Raw genomic sequence first — 16,093 nt, forward strand, 5'->3', positions numbered from 1 at the left:
TTGGGGCTGGGGGGAGTGGGGCTGCCTTTTGCTGGTGCCATGGCCCAGCTCAGCTGCTTCTCCCGTCACTCCCCGCAGGAAGACGATGCTGAACGACCTGCTGCGCTTCGATGTGAAGGACTGCTCGTGGTGCAGGTAGGTTGGCTGCGCGCTGCTCTCCTGGCTCGCACCATCTCTGCCTACAGGGCTGGGAGGTGCCTCATCTTTCCTCAGCACCTCAGTCCCAGGTGTAAAAGATGGGGGCTCTACCAGGGAGAAGCATCGCCCCCCGCATCCAGCTGCTGTCCTGGCTGATCTCTGCAGGCCTGCTGGGTGGCTGAGCTGTTGGGGAGGCTGTCGAGTGTCCCCACACAGCTCCTGCCAGCCAGGGGACACTGGGCAGCCCAGCAATGGACACAGAACTGTGGGTTGTCACTGTTTGCGCACGCTGTGAGGGTGCTGAAAGGATGCGGGGCAGAGGGACCGGGCTGCTGCAGCCCCTCAGGGCAGGAAAGGTGCCAAGGGCAGGCTCACAGATGTCTTTGCTTTGCTCCTTTGCTCTGGACTGTGCAGTCTGTGTTGTCTTACCCGTGCCTTGCTTGCTATCTCTGCCAAACAGATTTCAGCAGCATCGTGTTTGGAACTGTATATGCTTATAGCGCAAAATCTGTCATAAAATATTAGATGGTGTGATTAAGAAACCAAAACTAGTGAAGACACTCGGGAACAGTAGAGTAACTTATAGCAATTGTTTCTTTTTTGAGTCTGCACAATGGCTTCGAGTGCCTGAAGTGTGACAAGGGTGTTTGATTGCTGCTGTTCTAAATGTTGTGCAGGGCTTTTACCACGGGGACCCCGCCAGCACCGCGGTATCACCACTCAGCTGTGGTCTATGGGAGCAGCATGTTTGTGTTTGGTAAGACAGAGGCAGATTACAGTTGGGCATGCTTGGAATGTTAAATGTGCTGGTATTGTTTTGAAAAAAGAATGAGGTATTTTTAGGAAGTGTCAAAAGATGTAATTCAGTAGCAAATCCGGTATTTTTCATGGCTGACTGTGATTTCAACTTTAGCTTGGAAATGCTTTTGCTGTTTTGTCTAAAAAGACTTGAAACTCATTACCATAGTGTTTCTTTAGGGCTAGGAGTGCAGAAGTCTCCCACCCGTAGTAGTCCATTAGCCAAATACCTTCTCTTTGTTTGATCTAAACTTAAGTTTTCTTCTAATATAATGACTAGCAGTGGGTATGCTCTATCCTATTTGAGTCTAATGGAGTTGTTGTTGCCCAGGTGGCTATACTGGAGACATTTATTCCAATTCCAACCTGAAGAATAAAAATGATCTCTTTGAATATAAGTTTGCAACTGGACAGTGGACAGAGTGGAAGACTGAAGGAAGGTAAGGACCTGGCATCGTTATCCAGCTCTTCAACTGGACTTGAGTGTAACTCAGGAGACATTTGAAATGGCACAGTTAGAATTGGTTACAACACTAATATTAAGGCTGCATGCCAATTTCTGCTATATATCCTTGCTTAAAGTTTTCTGAAAACTATCTTTTGTTCTGAGGGAGGTTTTTGCAGGGCCTCCCTTCCTGAATGTTCTGTATTGGAAATCTGACCAAAATCCATTCTTCACGTTTCATTTCTGTGACAGAAGGGGTTGGAGCAAAGGAATTTTTTTCTTTTGAATTGAATCTTTTTCAAGGATTGCATGAAATTTGTTGATTCCTCATAGTTTCACTTTAGTTTTATCAGAAGCTGATTTAAAGTTTATTTGTAGTTAAATCTACACATACTTTTCTGAATAAAGTTGTGCTGTGGAATGCACGCACTTGTTTGAAGTGCCTTAAAGTGATGTGTGCTCACACAAATCAATTCAGAAGCCGATGAATAGGTTGATGATACATGTTTGGATCTGTTTAACACAGGTTCCTGAGATTCAGCTTTCCAAGGCAAAATCCAAAGCAGTGATACGTTACTTCTTAAAGTTGACTTTGTGCTCTTTTCAGGATGTTATCCATGACCCAACTACATAATGTTTACCACACCTACATATGGGACATCCTAAGTCTTAACCTGCAGTTAATTATGTATTTCAAGTTTCTAAAATGCTGATTTTAGTGGGGAGAGGGAAGGGAACATTTATTGTTGTGATTTGTTGGAAGGGATGAGAAATACCCGTTCCCCTCTTGAGTTACTGTTGCTCACCTCTGATGAGCGTAAGTTACGTTTTAGAACAAGATCACGTTAGTAATTTCTCTTTCTGAGAGAGAGAATTCTCTCTTCAGAGAGTAATTCTTATTCATATTTTACAAACTCAAATGTCCTTGTCTTTCCCCACAGTTACAAGTGTGCAGACTGCACAAACACCCTCAAACAAGCTAACACTACATCTGCTGGACTTAGGGCATCACACTTCTGTTCAACACTTCTTGGCTGATTTAGTAAAAGCAACAAAGGGAGGAGAAACTGTAGGATTGATCTCTTACTTTGGGCACTGTATGTCAGGAACACCCTGTTAAACAATCCCAAATAAGCATTGGGAGCTCTGTCTCGGGCTTCATTGATGTGTTCCACCTACTTAGTGCTGAAAACACGCGTGGGATTTTTATAGCACAAGTGGATTGCAGCTTTGTCATAATGATAGTGCTGCTAATTGTCCCACTAGTTAACTACTTTCTGTAAAATACTTCACAGTATTTGAGGCCTGTCAAGGAATTCATTGGGGTTTTTTCTTTCTTTTTCTTTGTACATGAGTTTTTCTCTAATGAAGGAAGCAGAGTGTAAAGTTGAAAAATGTACCCTTCAGAGGCTTATGTTGTGGTTTGGGGATGTATGACAGAAGCAATTTCTTGGCTTGAAGCCATTTTGTTCAGGGGACTTTATTCTTCTTACGTGTGCGTTTTGGCTGTCATGAAGATCCTTCTCACAGCATCTCTGCAGGTGATCTTGGAATTTTTTGTCTTAATTTTCTCAATTGTAGGTTGCCAGTTGCGAGGTCAGCTCACGGTGCCACAGTGTACAGTGATAAGCTGTGGATCTTTGCAGGATATGATGGCAATGCAAGGTACGTGTGGGGTCACTCTCCTTGGCTGCTTTTGTAAGAGCTTGGTCCGTCACTTTTCACCTTTTCATTGTCATATACCAAGTGATTTAAACATCATGGAGCTTTGCAAAACCCAGCCTGTTGCTGAGCGTTACATTTTCGCAGTTCACCAGTTCATATTCAAATAAGTAGGTGTTTAAAACTTAAAAATCTGGTGACTTAGAATTGCAATGGATATATAATTTGATACTCTTCTTGGTTGTAAAGATGCTAAATGATCTTTGGCAAATGAGCAGTCTTAAAAGATCCCTGCCACAGGCCTTCTGATGTTGCTGAAGACTTACAGAACAAAGCGTGGGTTTTCTCTGAAGTCCTGTGCCAGAGCTAAGAGCAACATGTCGGCTTTTTCTCCAAAAATACGTGGTACTCTTGGTGGCATATTGCACTGAAATGCCAAGACTATTTAGATTGGAGGGAGGTGAGATTTAGGATGGGAAGGGACTGGAAATGAGTGGTACTGAGAAGGTAAGGGAGAATCGGGTACCTTGCCCCAGGTGGGAGCTCTTCATGTTTGCTGTTGCTCTGTCAGGGAAGAATGAATTCTGAAAGCGTAACTTCTCTCTGTCTTGAGGAACTTGAGAAGTGTTTTATGTTGATGCCCATCGTGAGAGCACATAGAGATTGTCACAAACTAGGAGAGCTGCCTCAGCGTTCTCGGCTGCCTCTTCTTCTGAGGAGAATCTGCAGAACAGTTATGGGCTCCTCGAAGTCTGCAGGAGAACAACTGCCAATTGGAAAAACAGATGGAATCTTTTCTTTATTTCTGGAGGAGGAATTGGAGAAAGCTGCATGACTCTGTGGAATTACTCAGTTCCAGTTTAGGGAGTTCCCCAGGGACCTTGAGTAGCTGGAAGGAGGGATTGGGCGAGAGGAGCTGTCTAATTTATGTTAAATATGTCTAATCTTGTTAAGAAATGTCATTTTGTGGAACATGAGCCTCCAGGCAGATTTGAACAAAGGAAGCATCTGTAGTTGTCTGTGAGTAACTTGTGCTGGGAAAAGCACAGTCAGATAGATAGGCTGTAGTGATGTGTCGGGTTACCTGCTTCATCCTCCGTGCGGGGCTTGAGGTAGGACTCAGCCACAGAAATAATTGCCATGGTCAATCTCAGGGGTTGGCAGGGATGGGTAGAAAAAGGCAGGGTAATAAGGGGTATTTCTGTAAAAATCCTGAAGATTAAATAGCTCAAATCCTTAAGCTCCAGGCAGAGTTGCTGTGTGAAACTGTTAACTGTAGTACGCTTGTAACCAGAAACATGCAAAAACAAGCTTAGGTGGTGGTATAAAATTTAGGTAAAGGATGAAAGTAATAGTTTTTTCTGTTGATGAAAGTAGGAGATTCTTTCTGTGCAGGAGGAGGAATGCTGATAAAATAGGATCTCTGTCCTTTCAGCTCCATGAGCTAAAAATTTCTAAAACCAAACTGTTTCAAATCAAGCATTTTTTGTGTTATAACCTAGGTTAAATGATATGTGGACAATTGGCCTGCAAGACAGAGAGCTAACATGCTGGGAAGAGGTGAGAAGCTTTAATTGGAACTAACACATAAAATTTTCTATTTGGTGTTCATACACAGTTATTTAAAATTTCCTGTGCTGGACTGCACTGCTCTCTCTTCAGAACGTATTTGTCACACAGCTGAAAAGAGACAGTTGAAATTTGGTTTTGTTTATGTATTTAGAAAACCAAGCGTGTATGAAAGTGTAATTTTTGCTTGTGAATCTATGAGCAGGACCTCAGCTATCTGTGGTGGCTTGGCTGTGCCCCCTATAAAACGTGGTGCCATTTCCCCCTGTAACCACTGCCAGGGGCTGGGAGCTTGGCTGCTTGTCAGGATCAGAGTCCTCATCCTTGGGGGGGCTTTCTGTTGGGGGCTTTAGAAATGTGGCCTCCCATCCTTTTTATCTGTGGTAAAATCGGTGTTTACACGTCTGTGCAGACATGTAAGCACAGCATTAGTTGATTACCTGTAGCCAGATTTACAGGGACTTGGCTGTCTGCCCCCAAGGGTCTGTCTGTCCGTCCGTCTGCCGATGCACTGCAGCACACTTAGCATGCAGAGTTGTGCACTACAATACTACATTTTTAATTTTGAACTTCATTATCTTCCAGATTGAACAAAGTGGTGAAATTCCTCCTTCATGCTGTAATTTTCCCGTGGCTGTTTGCAAAGACAAGATGTTTGTTTTCTCTGGCCAGAGTGGAGCAAAGATTACCAATAATCTCTTTCAGTTTGAATTCAAGGAAAAGATGTAAGTGTAGACAGTTAAGTCGCACAAAATCCGCATAATCCTTGACTACTTGAGTTGAGAAATGCACATACTTAAGGGTATTGAGGAAGAACGCTGCATCTCATGGCGGGTAGATAAGATAAAATGTGGCATGTTTTAATGAGACATTGTCATTTGTTGTGTCCATCAGCGAGGTTTTTTTCAGCAGATGAACAGAAAGTTTAGTGGATTCACTTTAACCAGTAAGTATGAATCTAAGTGTATTCAGAATGGGATGCCAAAAGTTATATGAATACCTGATTAAAACCGGACAGAGGTCCTGTGAAATACCAGCTCATAGTGAAATCACTGGGAAATGTAAAATGCATAGTTAGTATCTTTTAAAATCTTGAGCATTTGGGTTGAGATATTTGGTGTGACATGCTCAGGGTGTCGACCATTGCTGTGAAAATGTCACCCCTCTGATGGAGGAAAAATGCCAGAAAGTGGGAATACAGACACACTGGTCTGTCTGGTTACTGGGTGAAGTGGAACCACAACTGAAACAACAGCTAACAGCTTCCAGCCCTTGGCTGAAAACATGATATTGTAGTGAATAAGCCATCCCTTACCAAAATGGGGCGTGGTGTCAGTGGTGCCCTTTACTTAGAAAGGTTATCTGTTAAAATGTGTGATAGTAGCTCACCGATTCCTTCCCCAGTTGTGGTCTTTGAGCTGCTGGAGTTTGTGTAAATACATCTGGGCTGTGGAACCACGTTGCCTTTATGGTGCCTTCTGTTAGAAGTTTATCAACACGGCGCTGAGAAATCTGCAGGATTAGTCATTGTCTGTTCTCATGCAGGTTCCATAAATACTGTACTAGAGCACCTCTTCTTTATTCTTACAGTCTGAAAGTTAGACAACTTACTTTGCAGAAAAGAATTGTAAAAAAAAATGTACTGTTTCGTGTTTAATGTCTCAGTTGGACACGAATTCCTACCGAGCACTTGCTCCGAGGCTCCCCTCCTCCTCCCCAGCGAAGATACGGCCACACGATGGTTGCGTTCGACCGGCACCTCTACGTGTTCGGCGGTGCTGCCGATAACACGCTGCCCAACGAGCTCCACTGCTACGACGTGGACTCCCAGACCTGGGAAGTTATCCAGCCCAGCCCAGACAGTGAGGTAAAACCGTCAGCCCTTGGTTTTTCCTTTTATGTTCTGCCTTTTTTTGACCCATTTTTGCTGTCAGGCTATGGACATGTTTTTGACAAAGACATTGACTTTCAGTTAAATAGTAATAGCTCCTTCCCACCAATGGTTCAGCACCTGAAATATTGTGGGCAACAGTTTTTAAAAATTAGTCAATGTTGACACATTTAAAACTTTGCTTAGTATCATTTGAAGAAATACCATAAAAAGCTTGTAATTCAGGCTATGAGTCAATCATTACTTGACAAAGCTTAGGAATGAGGTCACTGTGTGGAGCAGGGTTGTGTGGTTGGCTGTGTGATGTGTTGAAGCAGAATTCAAAACCAGACAAGGTTTTGATTGTTTCACTGAAATAATGCCTGTGTGCATAAAATCGTATAAATTCTGTAATTATACAGTATAGCTTTTCCCTTTTTTAGGTCAAGTGTAAAGAGTTTGCTACTGTAGAATAATGATAGAGTTCATAGGGAGGCTAAGAAATGGCTTTTTTGAACATAGTTGCGTTAGATGTGTAAATTTAAAAATGTAGGTTCTTTACTCCACATAAAAAGGCAGTGGAGCACCAAGGGTCAATTAAACACCCCAAATAAGAAAACATTAAAAAAAAAAAAAAGAAATTACGAACATGTTAATGTGTTTCTTTTGGGCTACTCGTTACAATGCAGTGATTGTGTGATACAATGTCAAATTTTTTTCATAGCTCACTCATATTACTATCTCAGGGATACCCTGGAATTTCGAGGCAAGGTGCTGGGGGTTGGCGTGGTTTCAGTACACTTTTCACATTTCAGTAGATGTGGTTTCAGTGGTCTCTGATCCTCTCACTCCCAGAATGCACAAAAAAGTAGGTTTCTTGAAGCCTGTGCTAATATGTGTCTTTCCTGGGTTTAGAATAGTTACATTGACTGCATTTGTTAATTTTAATAGATTTTAGCTTAAGCCATATTAAAATGCTTCAGCTGATTTAATAGTGGGTTTGCAGTGTGTTAGCTGATCTGTGGGAAAAAAATATTTGATGTTTGTGTGCTGTACAGAGTGTTGCAGAGATGAAAGTTATACCTTAAAGAGATGGAATACTAGATGAATTAGGATCCAATGGAGTTTTATGAATTTTGCCTGAACTGGTGTGACAGAGGTGCTCACATCTTGGCTGTTGTGCTGTGGTTTAGTTTGTTTGCGTATAACTCAGCTTTTGATGAATAGGAAAATACCATTTACACCCGGCTCTTCCATTGACAATGCATGTGGGCCTCATTTTGAAGAATTATTTGACCAGAATATTTCATGGTAGTCTACTTCATGCTTTACAAAGCTGATTTATTTTCACATAAAATTATTAAAACTGGATCTCCAACTTTTAAAAGAGCCAGTTGCCTTCAGGAGTGCAGATCCCGTTCTGTTCCACCAGCAGGATCATTTGACATCTAAGGCTGCATCAGCCACTGGTTCTCTGTGCTGCGATCGCTGATGGCTTTCGAGAAGAAAACTGCTCCTGACAGTGTTGTAAAACAGCGTTATTGCCTGCCTCATCCCTGCTAAATTTCATTTTGTGTTTCAGAGCCCTTTCCGTGGGCTGCCTGTGAGCCCAGGCAGACGGCTCTGTCAGAGGCGTGTGTTGTATTTTGAAGTTTCAGTTATGGCATCCAGAGACTGGTTTCATAGAAGTGGGAAGAGAGATTGAAGTGCTGTTGAAACACGTGATAGTAAATTGTCTTAAAAGACTGATTGACTCCAAGGTCTAAGTGAGTTTTGGTGTTTTAAGTAAGTTTTAAATGGTTTAGTGTGTTCTGGAGTGATAACTAGATCATTTCTCAGAGTTGTTTCCCTCAAGTTCCTATGAGCTTTTGGCAAAGACTTTTAATGGTGGCACTGAATCTCTAATACCATACTGGTCCCAGACACTTTGAACTTGAGGCTTCCTTTCTTATCCATTTCTGTGAACAAAATTATTCACATTAAGATGAAACAAAATAGAAGATGATGAGTGCAATGCTGTCTCAGCACTTGAAGGATTCTACTTGTGTGTGAAGTGATGGTGACCTCTGTTACAATGCACCAGAATAATCTGTCTTGGCTTTTGATAGACTTGGGTTTTTTTATCTTTTTCTAGTGGATGGATTCTATAGCGTATGTTCTTCTTGTATTTTTCTGTATTACATTATATGATCTTATAAATGCTACATTACAACTTTGCTTAACAGCACTATAGCTGGGTTAACTTTCATACTTATCATCATGTGACAAATCCCCCTAACTCTTTCTTCTTTTGGACATTTAGGATTGAGTGGGTAAAGCCTCCAGAGTCCAAAATAAGGCTTGGTGCTGATTTAGCTATTAGTTCAGTAGTGATTTTTACAGTGCTTTGCAAAAGAGATTTCTTATGCTGAAGGAGAGTGACTGCTGCCATTCCAGGCTTTCTCGTTCTCTGAATGAAGACTAAGCCAGCCCTGAGAAACTTTTGGGAGTGATCCAGGTAGTGATATGGACTTGTCAAACCTCCATATGCCAGTAGTAGAAATAGGCTGTCGGGTGGGCAAGTAGCCCCTGTTATGGGTGACATGGAAGGTGACAAGTCACATGAGACTGAAGAATCTTGAGGTTTTTACCCGGAGAAGGTGACACAGTGTGAGCCTCAGTAGCAGTGGTGCAGGGGGACTCCCAGGAGGGTGGTAGAAGCAGTTCTTGAGCACAGCAGCAATCGAGTCTCAGGCGCTGCCAGTGCAGTGAGACAATCTTGCTGCTTCTGCATTTTGAGTAAGGAGGTAGAACAAAACCTGGAAAGGTTTCTGGCAATGGGCCTGTTGTAGGTCTCTGCCCAGGTCTCTTGGAATTGTTGGCAGTGCCTTGCTGTGGTGTGGAGGGTGGGAAAATGGCTTAATGAGTAGAGGAGGGGAAACTGAAGTATAACAGGTTGGGACTTCGCAAATAAACCAGGAACTCCCGTTTTATGCTTTTAGGATGTCTCCAAAATGAATATAAAGACATGCTTTCTGAACTGCACAATTGCAATCCATAGCTCCTTGTACCTTCGTCTTGATGCTATAATATATGTACATACATATTTTATAGAGCACACAGAGCTATTCTCCATCCTTCGTGTTAGATGATCCTCACGGCTGGGGGTTCTGCTTTTCTGAAGCAGCTGGAGGAATATCACATCTGAGTCCCTGCCTGCACACTGCCAAAGCCTCCTGAGGTGCTGGGTTTCCTTTATACAGTGCTATCAGAGGATTTAAGTATAATTTAAATATATTTTCCTGTTTCTTTATTGTCCTCAAGTTTTCTTGTTGAACTCAAAATACCCTTGGCTTTCTGAAGAAGGTTGGAACAGCATAAAAAGTCAGCAGACAGTAAAAGGGAAGATGCCCCATCTTGCACAGTTGCTTCCCAGCAGACAGATGGACAGACAGACGGACGTGTGTGCCCGGCAGTCACGGTCTGTGCTGCAGCAGGGAACAGCAGAGGAGCCCAAGGTCTGGGAGGGACATGCATCCATTTGTGGGCACAGTCCCACAGAATCAAAAGTGATGTTTGGAAACAGGCAGACGAGGTGTCACAGGAGGAGGATGATGAAGAAACTTCTTCCTGGCAGGGCTCGAAGGGGGTCGGTGCGTGGGACAGTTAAACTGCCTGTGGGTGGCCCCCCTGTCACCAGGTGAGCTACCACCATCCCCAGTGACTGCACCCACTAGCAAGCGATCTGTCTCTCCTGAAGTTATAAGAGAAATTTCTAAAACTTGGCTTGTGAAACAGTCTAGTCTCACAATTAGGCCTTTTAAAGTCAAGAGCAATAAAAATTTCTGATTTTCAAAGCTCTTGATTTTTCTTTTAATAAGCAAAAAGAGAGGTTAATGTGTTGGTAACCTTCTTTGGCTTTCTCAGAGGCACAGGTCTGGATTTCTTCAGATGACGTGGTTTGTGGGCAGCTAAGAAGGATTAAAAGGACTTACTCATCCTGCTGTGGGTGAGTCTGTCACGCTCTCCCTGTGCAGAGATCGGTTACACTCCTTGAGGTATCTTCAGGCAAAACATGTTATTATGTGAACAAACCCCTGAATTCCTGCAAAGAGGCCCCTGACAAGATCTGCCTTCAGATGTGGTGAGTGTAGTTGTCAGGGCATCGTGTTCTGCTTGCAGAGATAAAATTTAGCATTTCACAGTCCAAAGAGAAGACTGATACTTTTTATGTTTATAAATCATATGTAGTGTTCAGACTTGCATACTTTTTAGAAAACGTTTTAAAAAAAATAAGGATCTTCACACCAGTGACCTTTTCAAAAAAATGTGCTCAGTAAGCTGGAGACATCTTGAAAATGTTACTATTTATAAAAGCAGGGTTATCAGAGGAACCGTAGTTAAGATTGTTGCACAGCTCAATTTCTCTTTGCCAGATCTACATTCATAATCCTTTCTGAGGGATGATTATTACACGCTTCTACAGAGTTCTCCCAGAGAAATCAGAATGCAGGTGTACGGGGGTGATAGGCAGAAGGAACATATTTCTGTAGCTCACTTACTGGTAAGAAATTAGAACAATACAGCGTTAACATGACTCATATTAAATGGGTGTAAAGTTGGATAACTGAAAGATAGGAAACACGGTTTTGAATGAGGAGAAGTTACTCTGCTTAGGTCCTTTAGGGACTGGTTCCTGTTGTTGCATTGCTATAAACTTTTGTCAATGACCTTGAAAGAAAACAGAAAACCACAGCTTTTCCCTGATATTTACTAATTGTCCCGAGTTTTGCCAATTAACGATTAAAATAGCAGTTCACTCAGTGATTTGGGTTTCTCCTTAAGGCAGGCACAAACAGTATGTGTCTCAGTATGCACTGAAGCAGCACGTGCAGAGCAGGGTGTGTGATCTGTGCTGAATGGTTTCCCTTACAGTGTCCCTGGAAACAAACGTAGGTCGTGGTGGGTAGCTGAGACAGTCCCTGCGTGCAGAATGGCTGAAAATGCTGCTGATGTTCTTGGCTCCAGAAGCTGACATGGGGTAGTATCATTTAGTAATGTCAATACATTACCTCCCTGTTCATTAGAGAGATCTTCCAGTGTAGTATCTCACCATCTTGTGCTCACAAATCAAGGAGGTTGTTGAGAAGAAATGTGAAAATAATTAGAGATTGGGAAACACAGTTACCAGCTGTGAAGTGTTGTCTTTTTTAGGGAAGATATAGAAAATTAATTCTTCCCTGGCCCACCTGGGAAGAGAAGCTTTTTAATCTCTTGGTAAAATGCAAGATCCAGTGGCTTAAAGTTGAAACGAGAAATATTCAGACTAGAAATGAAAGGAAATAAAAGTTTACAAATTATAAAGAATGAGGGTAACAGCTAATTCAAACATTTTATCAGAGCTTTTTGGTAGATTATTCACTACTTCTAAACCAGGGCTTGGTGTTCTCTAAAAATAAAGTTTTCCTAAAAGAAAGGCTCCATTTCAGTACTGCTTCAAGGAGGTCTCGTAGGTTGCTTTATGTAGGAAGTCAGATTAAGATCCCAAAAATGCTATTATGGTAATTGGGTTTCCGAATACACACCACGGTGCTTCCTTTGAAGCAAATGGTTGGTCACTTGATTTTTGTCATCTGTTGTTAGATTTCAGTATGTGATCTTTTGGGACACGTTTGCTGGGTTTGGCAATACTTGCTCTTTAAATTATGCCTCATCCTCTCTGACGAATTATACATTAATACTGCTTTTTAAATTTGCAAGTGATATATTAAAATTATTTTAAAGGAGAGTTTACTATTACAGCTGTAAATAAGTTAAAGATTGTCTCGTATTCTGACCTTTGCAGTGGGAATGGCACATGTCTGAATGTCATTGTTGAAGAACTAAGCTCCCTCTTTACAGGCTGTGTTCTCCAGTGAATGTGAAATGGAGAAATCTCATGTTCAGTGCAGAGAGGATTATCAAATGCCCACTGTCCCATCCCTTATTACTTACCATAACCAGAACTGCAAAATTTCTAGAAAAGCTGATATCACAACAAACTTTTGTTGTTTATGACTTTGCTCTTCTGTCTAGTGACTCCTGTGTTGTAGGTTTCTTCATCCTGGTCTTCAACTTCCTATGCCACAATCCATGACGATCCCTTTTCTGTATTAACTGCTTCCTATGTACTTACTGAGGTGATCCTCTGCTTTACACCATTGTTAAGCTATAATACATGAATTTATGTTGGCAATGAAGGTATGACAATCTCAATAACTACATTGCAGACAAAATATTTTTGACTTGCTGTCAGTAGTGTGGTGTTGAAGATTTCATGAGTGGTTTTGAGAAATCTACCACTGGAAGACTTTTAAGAACAGGTTAGAGGAACCTCTCTCGGTAACGACCCTGGTTTGGGCAGAGGAATGGAAATAGCCTTGGATGAGATCCTTTCCTGGTATCGGTGACAGATTTTTAAGTCCCTGTTTTCTTGTATGATACAACCAGGAAAATAAGAGGGGAAAAGGAAAGGCTAAATTTCCATCTTAGATATAAATTTCCATTGTAACAAGAGCTAAGCTGGGCTTCCAGACCTGGAGTATGTTAAAGAACAGGAGGAAATCTTAGAATCATAAAAGCAGGTAGGTTGGAAGGAACCTCCAGAGGTTTTGAGTCTAACCTTGTGCTCAGAGGAGGTCTGGTTTAGGGCAGGTTGCTCAGGACCTTGTCCAGTCCATTTCTGTGTATCTCCAAGGACAGAGATCCAACAGCCACTCCTGGCTTCTGTGTCAGTGTTTGTGCACATCTTCCTCTCATATTGAGGAAGAATTTCCCCTGCTCTATCTTGTGTCTGTCACCTGCTGTCTTCCCACCGGGCACCTCTCAGAAGAGTGGCTCTGTCTTCTCTGCGCTCCTCCTGTAGGTAGTTGCAGACAGGAAGGTATCTCCTTTGCCTTTTCTTCTCTTCTGCATCATGTGCTGCAGCCCCTGACCATCTTGGTGGCCCTCCACTGGACTTGTTTAGGTAGGTCAATGCCTCTCTTCTGCTGGGGAGCACAAAATTGGGCAGAGTACTTCAGATACTTACGAATATTGAATAGAGGAGGAAAAATCCCTTCCCTCAGCCTCCTGGCTGCACACTTGCTGATACAGCTGAGGATGCTGTTGACCTTACTGCAGGAGAACACTGCTGAATCCTCTTCAGCTTGTTGTCCACAAGGACTCCCCAGGGTTTTTTTCTACAGAGCTGTTTTCTAGACAGCTGGTCCCCAGCCTGTATCATTGCAGGGAATTACCCTGTCACAGGGGCAGAACTTGGCAGAACTTCATGAGATGCCCACAAGCCCATTTTTCCAGCCTAGATAAGTCCTTTTGAATAGCAGCCTCCAGCATTTCAAACGCTCCAGACAATTTGATATCAACAACAGACTTGCTGAGAACACAGTGCCCTTCTCTGATCTGTGAAGCCATTCAACATTTTGTAGGAGACGATCAGATGAGTCAGGAAAAATTTACCCTTGGTACATCCTTGCTGACTATTCCCAGTCACCAACTTCATGTGATGGAAGTGGCTTCCAGGAGGAAGCTACAGCCCTCTCGGGATGGAGGTGCAGTGGACCCAGCCATAAGCCTGGGGAGGTGAGTCCATTGCCATAATCTGAAGGGAATAACTCTCTGAGGAGAGGCAGAGTAAAGCCCTTCAGCATTTGCCATCTCCTCTTTGTGCATTTGCCGAACTGAATGTCTTGAAGTTCGCTCTAAAATGAGTCTGGAGTGTCAGCCAGCCCTCCCAGTTTGGTATCATCAGTGACCTCGCTGATGATACGCTCTGTCCCCTCGTCCAGGTCATTGATGAAACTGTTGAACAGGACTGGGCCGAGTATTGACCCCTGGGGACACCACTGGTTACAGGCCTCCAACTTGACTCTGCTTCATGAATCATAATCCTCTGAGTTCACACATCCAGCTCTCAACCCACCTCATTGCTCCCTCGTCTTGGGGGCAGTTTATTTTTTAGTTTATTTTAAAGTGTGTGGAACGAGCCCCAGAGATGATGCTGAGGGATGTAATCTCAACCAGCTCAGGGATTGCCGGGCGCTGTAGCACAGGGGGAAGCAACACTAATGCACAGCTTTGTACGTCAAACCAGAACCCTGACGAGCACCACAGGACAAACTCAATTTGTGCTGGAGTGAGTTTTGAGCATAAGAAATGCAAAAAAAAAAAAAAAAAAAAAAAGACTTCTGAAATACTTGAATTTTGGAAACAGTGACTGGAACTGCACACTGTCAGTGTGTGCAGAGGTGCACGGGAAGGGAAGGTGACTGATGAGATCTGCTTTTGAAAGCAAAGGTTCCAGCTTGAAAAGAGCCTCAGATTGTAAATCTCATTAACCTTAAATAGAGAAAACACTTAAACAGATGAAGCAGGGCAGTGTGTCTCAGAGAGGAGTGCCAGCCTGGATCATCAGAGGTGTCAGGATTGAACTCAAAATTCTTTTTGTCAGGCACTGCTAATTAAGTAAGGAGCTCAGGTTGATTGAGAGATCAGTATAGGATCTGGAGCTGACAAACAGCCTGGCAGTGCCTCTTGGTCTGTGAGTTTTAGCATTGGGCTCACACGCGACCATCTGGAGTTGTGCCAGCAGAAACCCTCACTGGAATTACAGTTATTGCAAATCAAAAGTATAGTTTTGCAGGGATTATCTCACCTGTGAGACACAAGTTATGTTTGCACAGTGTTGGTCTTAGGTGAAGTTGTTATTATACCAGGAGGACTTTGCTGGTAGGTATACTGGTGTGCCTTTGTCGTTAAGTGTACCTAACACAGGCCTGGCTCTGCGGTGTAATCACTCTGTTTATCACTATAATCCTGAGTGCAGATCTCCACCTGTTACCTGGACTATTTACACTAAGGTACAGCAGGGAATGGTGGCCATCATTGGAAGAGAAGTGAAGGCGGGGAGGAAGCGTCTGGTGCACAACAGGATTGGGAAAGCTCTTGCTCTCCCCTTCTGCAAACTGCCCATCTCAGGTGCCTCCACACAACATGGGTGGGAGAGAGAAGGAATGAGAAGGTGTTGTGCTGCCACAGGCTCTGACCCTGTTGGACACGGTGAGGCAGCTCATGCCACCAGATGGGCTGGGAAGGTGAGGAGAAGGGGTCGTGCTCCACATGAAGGAGTGCCTGGAGCTTTACCTTGGGATGGGGAGTGAGCCAGTTGGGAGCTAATGGGCAAAGGATCCAAGGAGAGACCGACATGGGTAAAGCTGGGAAGATTTTAGCTTCAAGTGAAACAATGAGCAGCAGGAAGAGAGCGCTGACTCTTAGCAATTTAGAGGTGGCCAAGTCTAAATGGAGTTTCGTGGGACTGTAAAAGGACAGTGGCCTTACTACTGGCAGGGCTATGGGACTTGACAAGGTGAAACACTGGGAGAAAAGAGGGCGAGAGGGTATCAGAAGAAAACTGTCCAAAAAAATCCCTGACAGATTCATTGCAGGAAGTGTATCTTCATTACTTGGCCGCTCTTAAGCAGAAATCTGCACTTCTCCACCTCAGGTTCAGGGTTTCACCACCCTCACGGGAAAGAATTTCTTCCTCACATCTCATCTAAATCTCTCCTCTTTCAGTTTAAAACTGGCCCCTCTCC

The 16,093-nt window shown here is 43.1% G+C and overlaps 1 protein-coding gene across 1 annotated transcript in view; it reads left to right on the plus strand.

Moving 5' to 3' along the window:
* The first annotated feature begins 83 nt into the window (after positions 1–83).
* The window catches only part of LZTR1 (leucine-zipper-like transcription regulator 1), a 34,559-nt gene continuing 18,549 nt past the window's right edge, over positions 84–16,093 (plus strand). Inside the window, exons 1-7 of the mRNA XM_014946352.1 lie at positions 84–135; positions 816–895; positions 1,268–1,376; positions 2,963–3,046; positions 4,546–4,603; positions 5,198–5,337; positions 6,278–6,479. Of these exons, the coding sequence (XP_014801838.1) occupies positions 86–135; positions 816–895; positions 1,268–1,376; positions 2,963–3,046; positions 4,546–4,603; positions 5,198–5,337; positions 6,278–6,479 (723 nt within the window). The 5' untranslated portion in view covers positions 84–85. The remainder of the gene's footprint in view (positions 136–815; positions 896–1,267; positions 1,377–2,962; positions 3,047–4,545; positions 4,604–5,197; positions 5,338–6,277; positions 6,480–16,093) is intronic.

The sequence above is a fragment of the Calidris pugnax genome, unplaced genomic scaffold (genome assembly GCF_001431845.1).
Source record: "Calidris pugnax isolate Ruff unplaced genomic scaffold, ASM143184v1 scaffold116, whole genome shotgun sequence".
NCBI classification, from domain to species: Eukaryota; Metazoa; Chordata; class Aves; order Charadriiformes; family Scolopacidae; genus Calidris; species Calidris pugnax.